The sequence below is a fragment of the Anguilla anguilla genome, chromosome 14, assembly GCF_013347855.1.
Source record: "Anguilla anguilla isolate fAngAng1 chromosome 14, fAngAng1.pri, whole genome shotgun sequence".
Classification (NCBI taxonomy): domain Eukaryota; kingdom Metazoa; phylum Chordata; class Actinopteri; order Anguilliformes; family Anguillidae; genus Anguilla; species Anguilla anguilla.
The window spans coordinates 9,114,338-9,127,026 of record NC_049214.1 but is presented as its reverse complement, the minus strand read 5'-3'; the positions used below and the strand labels follow the sequence as shown (position 1 = coordinate 9,127,026).

General features: G+C 41.2%; 2 protein-coding genes across 2 annotated transcripts; one reads left to right on the top strand and one right to left on the bottom strand.

The window, feature by feature from the left end:
• atp5fa1 (ATP synthase F1 subunit alpha) lies at positions 1-5,490 on the bottom strand. The gene is made up of 11 exons (XM_035392442.1): positions 5,354-5,490; positions 4,266-4,341; positions 3,818-3,987; positions 3,459-3,632; positions 3,093-3,259; positions 2,497-2,797; positions 2,161-2,385; positions 1,962-2,069; positions 953-1,097; positions 713-863; positions 1-223 (listed from the first exon to the last, which is right to left on the bottom strand). Exons 1-11 carry the CDS (start codon positions 5,411-5,413, stop codon positions 142-144), a joined length of 1,659 nt encoding a protein of 552 aa, XP_035248333.1. The 5' UTR covers positions 5,414-5,490; the 3' UTR covers positions 1-141.
• Positions 5,491-6,525: 1,035 nt separating this feature from the next.
• On the top strand, positions 6,526-12,539 carry haus1 (HAUS augmin-like complex, subunit 1). Its single transcript, XM_035392449.1, has 9 exons — positions 6,526-6,700; positions 6,943-7,117; positions 7,309-7,444; positions 7,649-7,783; positions 8,277-8,400; positions 9,488-9,553; positions 9,696-9,767; positions 11,627-11,674; positions 11,782-12,539. Exons 1-9 carry the CDS (start codon positions 6,680-6,682, stop codon positions 11,863-11,865), a joined length of 861 nt encoding a protein of 286 aa, XP_035248340.1. The 5' UTR covers positions 6,526-6,679; the 3' UTR covers positions 11,866-12,539.
• Positions 12,540-12,689: the final 150 nt, after the last annotated feature.

The window sequence follows — 12,689 nt, the reverse complement described above, 5'->3', positions numbered from 1 at the left end:
TGGGGTTAGAACACTTTATTCTCATTTGGAGATATCTGTACATTAAAGATGAAGTGCTGCTTTCATTTTTAAAGTTCATACAAAGTTCAACTGGAGCACTGTGGAAACATGACGAAACAGTCGACCATAACTCAACATATTTTATGCTTCAAAGCTAGACAGGAAATTCAAGACAACCTCCTTCAGCTTAGCATCTGAAGCCTCTGAGATCTTGCCATCAGTCCTGCAATACAAGGAATTTGTTTTTGGAATGGTTTATATGCCCATGTATTACCATTACGTATGTTATAAAACAGCAACTTAAGTGCACTGTCATTAAATAATTTCACAAATAAATCAGACATTGCAACTAAAAAAAAGAAAAGGTTAAATGCCCAAGAACACAAACCATCTAATACTCATACATGCAAATGGAAGTGCAATACAGGTTTCAGAAACAAATTAAATAACTGCATCTAAATCGGTGTACCCATGTGCTGAACTCCACTTCCATTACTTATTTCAGTCAATTAAAAACCTAAGGCAGGTCTAATTGGTGCAGGTGAGGATACTATGTGCATGAATATATTGACATTACATATTTATGGGCAAAATGATCACTACTAGACGTACAACAAAGAGCATAAAATAGGTACACTATAACTGGTTCTTTAGGAAAACAGCATTAAAAACATGCCAGAGGCAGAGTGAAGATACGCAGTGGGACCGTTACCTGATTGTGGCCAGCAGGTCCTGTTGCTGGCTGAGGATGTGCTGCAGGAAGGCCTTCTCAAACTTTGTGATCTTGCTGGGCTCCAATTTGTCCAGATAGCCCCGGACGCCAGCGTAGATGACCGTCACCTGTTCCTCGATGGCCATGGGAGCTGAGGCAAAAACAGAGGAGGAAGGCGGTCAGAGCATTTGGCAAAGCAGGACAACAAGACTGGCCAGGACTCAGCAAGGAGACACTCACAGTACTGGCCCTGCTTCAGCAGCTCGGTCAGACGCACGCCGCGGTTCAGCAGCTGCTGGGTGGCGGCGTCCAAGTCGGAGCCAAACTGGGCAAAGGCAGCCACCTCGCGGTACTGAGCCAGCTCCAGCTTCATGGTACCAGCCACCTGTGGGCGGAGAAAGAGGAAGAGGTGCTCCTGTTGGTACTGTTACGTGCCAGGTTCGTTTTTTTCTTTCGGTCTCATTATTCCGTCAAGTCTGCTACGGGTCACTCCGCAATTGGTGAAGAGGGAAGAGTGCGCTGTTTCCCCCCAATCCTCTTCTGCGGACCTGCCTGGCGGCCAATGAGGAACAGACCCACACCTATATATAGCAAATATTGTCAGTTACACCCCAGTGACTTGGATTTGAATGTTAGTTCACTCCTGTATTACTATTGTGACTTCGTGCCATTTTGACTTCGATCGTAATTTCTGAAAAGACTTCAAGTTTGGGTTTGCGTCTCTGGTTTGGTTGCTGGTTTTGCGTTGGGTTAGGAGTGGGATTTAAGTAGGTGTTTGTTTTCTTAACTGTCACTGTTAGTTTCACTTGTGTATATATAAAAGGAGTGGGATTCAGGTAGGCGTTTATTTCCTTAACTGTCACTGTTAGTTTCACTTGTGTATATATATATATATATATATATATAGATACGGGCGTGTACCACCCTTGTATGTTTTTGTTCAGTTTAGAATAGTCAGAGTAGTTAGTTAGGTTCGGAAGATTTTCAGGTTTCAGTTAGTTTCTTTCATTTCTAGAATTGTTAGTAGCTTATATATTTCTGTTTTGGTTATCTTCTTTTGTTTGGTACCGCCCAGTGTTTCCCCTCCTGTTTGTTCATTGTATAGACAATTAATTGTGTAAATAAAATTTAATCTTTAATGATCATGAATTTTGTTACTACCCTGTACCCATAGACCACAATGGGGACGTAACAGTACTACCTTTATGAGAACAAGCAAGCGACACATCGATCACAGGCAAAGACCAACCTGCTTCATGGCCCTAGTCTGGGCAGCAGATCCTACACGGGACACAGACAGACCCACGTTGATGGCGGGGCGGATACCCTTGTAAAACAACTCTGTTTCCAAGAAGATCTGCAGAGAAAGGTTACAAGTTGAGTGACACTCAAAATGAGCTTGAAATGTGCATCCCCCCCAGAGTTGGCACAGTCCGGTACACACGCACCTGGCCGTCAGTGATGGAGATGACGTTGGTTGGAATGTAGGCGGACACGTCGCCGGCCTGGGTCTCAATGACAGGCAGGGCAGTCAGGGAGCCTCCGCCAAAGTTGTCGTTCATCTTGGCCGCTCTCTCCAGCAGACGGGAGTGGAGGTAGAACACGTCACCAGGGTAAGCTTCACGACCGGGGGGGCGGCGAAGCAGCAGAGACATCTGACGGTAGGCAACAGCCTGGAGGAAAACAAGGAACAGTTAGATGCTTTCTTCCCTCGAGTCTGTGCACAAGAAGCCTCCTAAACTAACAAAGCAGACAAAAGTGGGCAGCCTCAAATCTCGACTGACCTGCTTGGACAAGTCATCATAGATGATGAGGGCGTGCTTGCCGTTATCCCTGAAGTACTCTCCCATGGAGCAGCCAGAGTAGGGGGCCAGGTACTGCAGGGGGGCGGCGTCTGAGGCAGTGGCAGACACCACAATGGTGTACTTCATGGCATCTGCATCGGTGAGCCTCTTGACCAGCTGGGCCACGGTGGACCTCTTCTGCCCAATGGCGACGTAGATGCAGTACAGCTTCTTCTTCTCGTCCGTTCCCTCGTTGAACCTCTTCTGGTTGATGATGGTGTCAATGGCAATGGCGGTTTTGCTGCAATGATTTGGTACTTTAAGCTCCACAGTAATAGAAAAAACCAAAACAATAACCAGGGCTCTACAGTGCTCCCATTTTAGGCTCATTTGCTCCTGAAAAATGCATGCCCGCTGGTAAAATAATACAAAAGCACAGTAAAGAATGTGTGCAAACTGATAACATAAGGAGAATTAGGAGTATTAGAATACATTAACGTGTTCCTTGGAAAAAGCGTTAGCGTAGAGCCCTGAATAGGCCAAGACTTCCATGAAATCTAGTTAGTGCAAATTGTTGAAATGTATAAAAGCCTTACCCAGTCTGCCTGTCACCAATGATCAGCTCACGCTGGCCACGCCCAATGGGCACCAGACTGTCAACAGCCTTGATGCCAGTCTGCATGGGCTCACGCACAGAGATCCTGGGAATTATACCAGGGGCCTTCAGGCCCACCCTCCTACGGATCTTAGACCCCAGGGGCCCCTGAAGGAACAGAGGGAAATAACTGAGATGCAATTTTGAAACTAAACCAGTTCACCAGAAGACCACACCACCTACACTGGCTTTGCAACAATTCCAATGCATGTGCGAGTCTCATTGGTGTTAAACCTAAAGGGCCATCCACCAGTTCTTTTCATGACAAATGCCACCCATCTCAAAGTGCTGGGGAAAAGGTGCTTACTTTCCCATCAATGGCATTGCCCAAAGCATCCACAACGCGGCCCAACAGCTCGTCACCAACGGGAACATCCACGATGGCGCCTGTTCTCTTCACAATGTCGCCCTCCTTGATCAGCTTGTCGTTACCGAACACCACCACGCCGACATTGTCAGGCTCCAAGTTCAGAGACATACCCTGTGAGGAAAAAGAGCTAAGCATTCTGAACTTGAAAAACAAACTATATCTGGTACAAGCAATATTAATTTAAAAAAAATTTGACTGCTTGATACAAGTGTATGAAATTACACTCCTGCTCATACACATTCACTTACAAGAAAAGTAGCATATTCACAAAGAGTGCAGACCCATCTCAAGCTTACCTTCAGGCCAGAGGAAAACTCCACCATCTCCTCAGCCTGCACGTTCCTGAGTCCGTACACTCTGGCAATACCGTCACCGATGGACAGAACCCGGCCGGTCTCCTCCAGGTCAGCTGAGGTGTCAGCTCCCATAATCTTCTCCTCCAGGATGGAAGACACCTCTGCAGTGCCTGAAAGCAAAAATACCCAAGTCAAAGCCACAGGAAACAGTATCCAAAGTATGTCAAAGTCGGATCAAATATCTATGATACGCTTTAATATAGGATTTTTCCAGTCTTCAAATCAGCTGCTCAGATCAAACATAAGCTTTTGGCAGAAACCAACCGGGTTCTCAAATACTAAAAAAATACAAAATTATTATTATTTATTTACATGCATGACATTACAAGACAAGACATTACAATTACATGTGCAACATTTCAATTTCTTGCACACTACACACACACACCTGTTTTCTGCAGCCATGGTCTGTTGATGTGGAGGTTCCTGGCACCTACACAGGCCGCAGCAACATTCTTGGATACCTGCAACAAAATGAGTTCATGATATGATGTTTCTCTGCAGCAACTGTACCAAAACATTTGAAGCCCATCACTCCCCATGTGAAACATAGCACCCCAGACCAAAAGTAAAATGTAATCTTTGACTAAAACATTCTCAGCTGCTGCATAGGAAAATTCCAATAAGTCTGTCGTTGTAGCATAGCGAGAATAGCTAACTCTGACCTTATTTCTAACAACGCGAAACAAGTGACCTTCAGACAATGGCCAACTGTAAAGGCTTAACTATCAGTCTTACTAGCTTACTAACCACCAATTTAACAGCCCATGTTGCAGACTTCAATTCAGTCACATTGTTTTAACCAATTTTCGTGACTTAAGAGGAGCTGCGATATGGCCTTCAATCACAAGTGCACATTTGTTAAACGTTCCTGTGGCTACCACGCAAAAGTAAGCTTGCAGCACACAAGCTAACCAATAGTCACCGACATGTAGAGTCGTCTTTGGCAGGTAGCTTAGCAAACCTTAACTAGCTAGCTAATGTGCAAACTGCTGTGCGAGGTCTCGTCAACTGAGAAACGTGAACCACCTAACAATTCCGTAAAATAAAACCTCAACGCGAGCATCTTAAAAATATAGCGTTAAGTTAAAGCACAGAAGACATTTCGTACTGGACCTGCCTATGAAAAGGAAGGCAATCAAAACCTGACCTTCATACTTATGACATTCAGTGCAGAACCAGCGCTTGTAAACTTGTAAGTCAATTCAAGATTGCGAAGCGAATGTCAGTTTTCTGTGCAATATTAGAATGGGCACCTTGACTGCCCTTTCATACAAGTGTGCACGTACATTAAATCAGTATTAGCTAGCTAGATAGCTTGTCTAGCTACTAGCAATCCGATGGAGGCCCTTCAAGTGCAAGATGGCGGCCTGCATGTTCACGTCCTCGCCATTCACTGACATTCATAAAGCAGGTTGCAAACGTAGTTTTTCTACACCTTTTGAAAAGCGAATATAATACATTGAAAATGCTTACAAATCCTGCCCGCCTAGGCAGAGTGCGGGCAAGTGCCGCAGCAACGCGAACGGACAGCATTTTGAGGTGAAACACGCAGTCTTGCACTCTTCCTCCGGCCGGGTGTATAGCGGAGTGAAGAAGATGGAGGGCACAGCCTGTTCGGTATAGAAATATCACTTCTGACCCGGAAGACATTCTGCAAATCTATATTTGCGTCTTTTATCTCATTTAATTATGGGTACATCGGATTACTTACTCATAAAATACACTTTAGTTGTAGTATTAGTAAAGGAACTAATATGTCGTAGTTGCATTTAAAATTATAACACAGTTTTGACGTCTCTCCTGCACTTCTGCTTCCGTTTCAGGTCGCATCCATAATCCCGACGATTGATCCCGACGTTAGCTAGCTAGCGAAACTTCCATCACCATTCTGAAGAGCGAGGTTAATGGCTTTGGACTTGAAAGAAACAAATGACGCACATGACAACCAACAGTACAGTAGAGAGGACACTGGTTAAACTTTTGGGACATAGCTCTTCGCATGATGTAGCCTACATTTCCAAACTTTATCAAAATTAATTTTCCATTACACTAAAGGATATGTGCATAAAAAATTTAATTTTACTCACCCTGGAACATTAAAAATTATCTTTCATCGTAATGTGTTTTCAGGAAGCGGTCGTAGGCTACTCTGCTGTGTTAGAATGATACAGCACCATTTTTGCGATCGCAGTATGAACGGCTATGAAACACAAATTGGTGACTGCAGACCGATTTATGTACAACTGTTTGGCTAACAATAATGTCAAATATTGGCCAGATAATATAATATTTGGGGTAGCCACAACAAAATGAAACGTTTTCTTTTCACTTTGTCCTAATTTTACGCTTATTATTAACAATAAAATGTAAATCTCACATTCAAGCTTCTTGAAGCAAGGCATTTATTGAAAGATACATAAATATAACTCAACCACAAATGTGCAGCAGCTGCATGAATGAGCCACTATTGAACCAGAACACGTCCACTGTGTGGTAGTGGGTCCTGATTTATATAACTGGTCCTGATTTATACAGACATGTTCCGTGAAAAGCTCGTCTCTCACTTTGGAAGAGCCCAGTAAAAACAAAGAGATCTGTTGACGACCAATAATAAAGTCTGTCTCAAAGAGGGAACACTCATTGGTGGACCAGCTTTCGTACGACCAATAGACATAATCAAAACTTTTCACCATACTTAGGCGGGCAGGAAGAAAATGGTGTTATTAACGTTAACCGTTCACGTGAACTAGCTAGCTGACTGAACGAGAAATTTTGGATTTCGTATTGTATATTGTGAACATGTGTGAAAAAATAACGAAGGTATGTCGCACATTAATCTAGCGCTTTTACTGGTAATTTTGGTAGGTGTTTCTAATAGCTACAACTTTAACCAGATAGCAGCATTGGCAAGCTAACTTTAGATCTAGCTAGCTACAGCTGTTGTGCTGAAAATCATTGCTACTAGCCTACTGAGAGTGTTTTCTACATAAGCTAGCCAATGAAGTTAGCGAGAGAAAATAGAGTGAATTTCACTGTTTCACTGTTTCATTTCGCTGTTTCAGGTTAACCAGTGGCTCACCAAGATCTTCGGGGACCAAACTCCTCCAGAATATGAAGTTAACACTCGAACTGTAGATATGTTGTATCAACTGGCAGATAACAGCGAGGCCAGATGCAACGAGGTCTCTCTACTTATTGAAGATCATAAACAGAAAGCCACTGAGTATCAGTCAGATGGTGAGTGATTCGTATCCAGCAAACACTCAACCAGACATAAATATAAATAACATATATACTACCTGGTACTAGGTAGTGTCTGGTTATTTATATAGCTAACTAACAAATTTAATTTGGCGTTTGCAGTCGCGAGTGCTTGCTTTCATATGCTAATTTTTCTCGGAATGGATTTGACCTGGCTTTCTTTGAAGGTTGCCATCTCCAGGAAGTTCTTTTGCAGGGAATTGGTCTGTCCTCCGGGAGTTTGGCAAAACCAGCCTCGGATTACTTGAATGCGCTTGAAGCCTGTGCCATGGTACTCAAAGTCAGGGACACGTCATTGTCAAGGTAATGCAGGCAAGACACCTCGTATCATGTAGAACCATAGCTATCGTTAGGGTCCATGCGAGGGTGAGAAAATATTATCTTGCAATTTGTTCTTATAATGTATAGTAAACAAGCTATCAATGTAGTTTGTTTCAATTGTGCAATAGTTTGTTTCAGTTTCGGTGCTACTATTGATACTGATTTTGAGATATGTTCTGCATCTAGTTTTGTGCCTGCGATAAACGACCTGACCAATGAGCTCCTGGAAGCAGAGAAAAGGGACAGACAAATGGAAAGGGAGCTCACCATCCTCCGGAAGAAATTGGGCTCCAGCTTAGTGCTACGGAGGACCTTACAGGAGTAAGATGAACTGCCACTTCATCACAGAAGACACATGAGCTCTGGTGAACAGTATTCAGCAGACATGTTAAAGGCAGCATCTGCACAATTAATCAGTAATGACTCACCAATAAGTAACTGGAGACAGTAAAACTGTATATCTGAGTTCAGAATCTAACATTTGAATGATGAATTCATAAATAATGTATACTGCAAAATTGTGAATATGTAATTCTAGATGTAACACTAATAGAATTGGAAAAACTGGCCCCTTGAAGGTTTATTTTCTTTTAAATGAATTACTACGTTCTGACCTAGATAGTCCCAAGGGAATAATTCTGGCAAAAGGTGAGATGAACCAGTCATGATTATTCAAATGTAGATTTGTTTATGATGTATGTATATGATGTTAAATGTATGCTCTTTATGAACACAGACATATATCTTTTTATGTATTGCATGTATAGAGGCTGGATGGGTGGTTCAGGTGATCAAGGTACTTTATTTCTAACAGAGACCTCAAAAAAATTTTGAAAAGCCAAGAGGTGGAGAATGCACAGGCTGAAGAAAGACTCCTCAACATGGACTTTGTCAAAGCAAAATCCAAGGACCTTTCATTCAGGATAAATATGGCCGAGGTCAGTGAATTATTCAGAACAGGATGAATAATTTTTCTCTTCGTGTCAGCTTCTTGAAAAGTGGGCCAGTCGTTGATAATCCCAGTTATGGGAATCAGGGCAGGAGTGTTTTGTGGTAGATTCATAAATATAAGCTTTGGTCTAGTTTAATTTTATTTCAAACCTTAAGTATACTGATGCTGTGGAACTGACAGTGTAAAAACAGGAGATGGAGCATTATACCTGTTGTTGAGATATGTGGGTTATTATGGATTGATGAACATGCTTTGTCTATAAAGTTCTACAAACTTTGAAATGACTAACCTGGCAAACAGCAAGCAAGGGCACGCTGACATAGTCCTCCCTCCAGCATACCAAGGGAGTGTAGCGTTGCTCTTCAGCAGGACATGTTGGTTTCTGTTTTTCTTGCTTAATTTTTACATTATAAAATGTGAGAGTGGGTGAATAACAGTGATGGATGGGGCTGGGGTACATGGATAGGGCAGTTTTCTGGAGTATCTTGTGGCCCTGGGGCTGGTGGGGCTTCATTTACCAAATAATATTTTATTCCTAGCATAATTACAATTCTTAATAGCAAGCTTTTGATTGTTCTTAATTAGACCCTTCTTAATTAGATGAATGACGACTTGCCCTCTGAAGGTCACATTATATCAGAAATAGCTATGTATGCCACAAAGAATAAATATTCCACATTCACATTCCAGGAATTTAAGTCAGTTATATCGCCTATCGCTTTACTTTCCTGTAATGTGATGTATGACCAATGATTCCTTTAGACACAGGTTAGTCAGTAGTGTGTAGACACTCCAACCCTCTAAGATTTTAGTTTGACACCCCCTAGTAAAGAGTTTTGGCTGCCATTTTTTAATATTTGCCTTTCCTTTAGCTTTTCTGTTTAGGTTGATGAACCAGTTGATAAACCACCACATTTTCCAGGGGTTTAAATGGAACTGTTTGCAATTTCACTGGCTTGGAGTGTTTAGAAGAGTTAGTCATTGACTTATGAATGTGTCCATTTGTAAGTGGTTTAACTGAATCCGTTTACAAACTGATGTACATATCCCCGCATATGCTCTTTATACCTCAGGAGGAGCTGGCCTCCAGGAAAATGGACGAGTCCCTAACCCACCAAGCAATACTAGAAGTCTCAGAGGTGAAAAAAATTATCTTGTTCATTCACTTTTCAGAAATAGGGTTTGCATCACAGATGTTTGTTCTTAGATTTAAGTATTTCCACACTCTGAATTGTTGTGAGAAATGCTCACTTTTTTCTTCCTTTCCCTCCCTTTTCCCAGAAAATTGCCAAGTTGAAACTAGAGATCTTGCCACTAAAAAAGAAACTGGAATCTTACAAAGACCTGACCCCTGTAAGTTTTTTAAAAATATTTTTGATATTCATTTCATCTTGAGAGTTCTGTGTAAGATGTATTGGTTGTGAGAATGTTCAGAACATTGTTTTAGGTTTAAGAATTAGCCTTTGACTGATTCATCATGTGGTTTGAGATTATGTTTGAATGTTTGATTATGAGTTATGTTTGAATGATGTGTTCTTTGTTTGGTCATGTATTTAGCTAGATGATAGGGATGCCTTTTAAGTGTATTGCCAAATGCAAAACCATTATTTCTACATGATAAAACATTTTGGTAATAGAAATTACAGAACTTTTTTATATAGTCCCCACATTTCAGGGCACCATAATGGACCAGACAAATGGCTTCACAGGTGTTTCGGATAAGTCAGGTGTGTTCAGTTGGTTCCTTAGTGCGGGTATAAGAGAGCTTTCAGTATCTTGTTTTGATTTTTGCCTTTGGAGTCCATTATTGGTGTTGGTCAACATGAAGACCAGAGTTGTGCCAATGAAAGTCAAGGAAGCTATTATAAGGTTGAGAGATAATAAGAAAAAATAAACAGTCAGAAACAATCATTGGCTTACAAAAATAAGCTGTTTGGAGCATCAGAGAGCACTGGTGAGCTCAGTAATCACAAAGGGCCTGGTTGGCCAAGGAAGACTTCTACAGTTGATGACCAAAGAATTCTCACCATAATGAAGAAAAACCCGCAACCATCTGTCTGACAGATCAGAAACACACTTCAGGACGCAGGCGTGGATGTGACAGTGACTAAGAAGTGCTAAGAAGTTCCTGTAGGAGCCTGCAGAGATTTGGAAAAAGGTCTAGTGGACAGATGAGACCAAGATTGATTTGTATCAGAGTGATGGCAAGAGCAAAGTGTGGGGGCCAAAAGGAACTGCCCAAGATCCATACCACCCTCATTTGGCATGTATGGCTGCCACAGGTCCTGGCTCACTTGTCTTCATTAATGATGTAACTGTAGATAGCAGCAGCAGAATTAATTCTTAAGTACTGTATACAGAAGCATCTTATCTGCTGAACTACAACCAAATGCCTCCAAACTCATTAGATGGCGCTTCATCCTACAGCAAGGCAGTGGTCTCAAACATACTGCTAAAGCAACAAAGGAGTTTTTCAAAGCCAATCTGGAAAATATTTGACTGGCCAAGTCATTCACCCAATTTGAATCCAATTGAACATGTGTTTCATATGCTGAAGAGAAAACTTAAGGCAACTAGCCCCGAAACAAGCAGGTGCTGAAAATGGTGGCTGTACAGGCCTGGTAGAGCCTCACCAGAAAGGATACTGAGCACTTCCTGATGTCTCGGGCAACAGACTTAAACCAGTCATTGCATGCAGAGGATATGCAACAAAGAACTAAACATGACTACTTTCATTGAGATAACATTAATATGGTGCCCTGAAATGGGGGGCCTTGTAAGAAAAGTGTTGTCATTTCTTCATGGCCAAAGTGTATAAATACCCTTAAACAAAACTGACATTGTGCATCTTAACCAAATGTGAATGGTTTGATTACATATCTGAATACATGAGGACACCCAGTGGTGTTCTAGTACACTGCAAGAATGCACAATGCTATCAATTTGAAACTTTGATACCTTTTTCCTTCTAATCATTTTCAAATGTTAGAATTTTTCTAAAATTATTTATTTTGGCAATTATTTGATACTTTTTAACAATCTAGTTTTTTTTACATACCCTGCTTGAAGGAAATGGCTCTCTTTAAATTAATTGCAGGTATTTCTAGATAAAAATGCCCAGTTTTATGACTGTAGTCTCAATGTAATGGATATATTATTGCACTGAATTTCAAAGTTTATGTTAAAGTTGAAACCCTTTTTTTCCCCATCAGAGTCCATCTCTTGCCCTAGTCAAAATTGAAGAAGTGAAGAGAGAACTGGTCAGTATGTTTATCATCTTTACCATGCCATGAACAGTAAAAAAATAAAAAAATAAAATTCAAAGTTTTGTGGCTATACTTATTTGATTTTTTTTTTCATCCCCAAGGCTGCAATTGATGCTGAGCTTGAAATGAAAGTGGACATTCTGAACACAGCAATACCGAAACAGCATGGACGATCTCTAAAATAAATTAATTTTTGGGGAGCGGGTGGTGCTGTATAATGTAATAAACATGAACATAGGCTGATCTTTAACAAACATGTATGCCATTTTTTTTCCTCCCTCATTTTCCACTTTGTGTTTCTTGATGTTGCTTGATGTTCTTGAGTTTTTTCATTTAAAAATGCCCTTAAGATTAGTGGTGTATCCTATATCACAAAAGAATATTAGCCTGTGCTGTAATAATACTGATGTTGAAATAAGATTATATGGTTTAGATCAGTGGTGACCAACCCTTGTTCCTGGAGATCTGCCATGTTGTTGTTAGCAGCACAACAAGATCTCTAGCTGTTCAATGAGGTGTGCTTTGTTAGAGGGTTAGAATGAAACCCTACAGGATTAGATCTCCAGGAACAGGGTTGGTTACCACTGGTTTAGATGGCTGCTTTCAGTATTTTGAGGGAAACACCATGTTAAATTAACAACATACTTTCTTAATTGGCTTAGTTTAGACATAGCTTCACGAACACCAGTGTTACTTTAAGCTTAAAGTGGTCATAACTGTTTGTGTGTCTGTAAAATCAGCTCTCATATCAATATCACTCCCTTTAATAATCTGCTGCGAACACTGAGACTACATGTGCTTTTGCGCCGAAGTCCTGTATTAATAAAATGTTAAACGTCTGTTAATACCACGTTTTAGCTCTGAAGTCTGAAACGGTTTTTTGTTGGGAACAGAACTGTGAATGTGGTTGGAACCTATGGGTTGGAAGCACGGTTGAGCTGGAATATCATGGTTCTCGGTTGTTTATAGCCCGCCGCAGCAGATGAGGACGCTGTCTTCTCTCGGATAA

Bases quoted from the DNA above. Each gene is read 5' to 3' on its own strand.
- atp5fa1 (XM_035392442.1), bottom strand. From the start codon at position 5,413: ATGCTGTCCGTTCGCGTTGCTGCGGCACTTGCCCGCACTCTGCCTAGG. The intron at 4,342-5,353 runs GTAAGCATTTTC...ATTTTGTTGCAG, and splicing joins TGCCTAGGCGGGCAGGATTT to GTATCCAAGAATGTTGCTGC. The intron at 2,386-2,496 runs GTCAGTCGAGAT...GTTTTCCTCCAG, and splicing joins ATGATGACTTGTCCAAGCAG to GCTGTTGCCTACCGTCAGAT.
- haus1 (XM_035392449.1), top strand. From the start codon at position 6,680: ATGTGTGAAAAAATAACGAAG. The intron at 7,445-7,648 runs GTAATGCAGGCA...TTCTGCATCTAG, and splicing joins AGGGACACGTCATTGTCAAG to TTTTGTGCCTGCGATAAACG. The intron at 9,768-11,626 runs GTAAGTTTTTTA...TTTCCCCATCAG, and splicing joins CTTACAAAGACCTGACCCCT to AGTCCATCTCTTGCCCTAGT.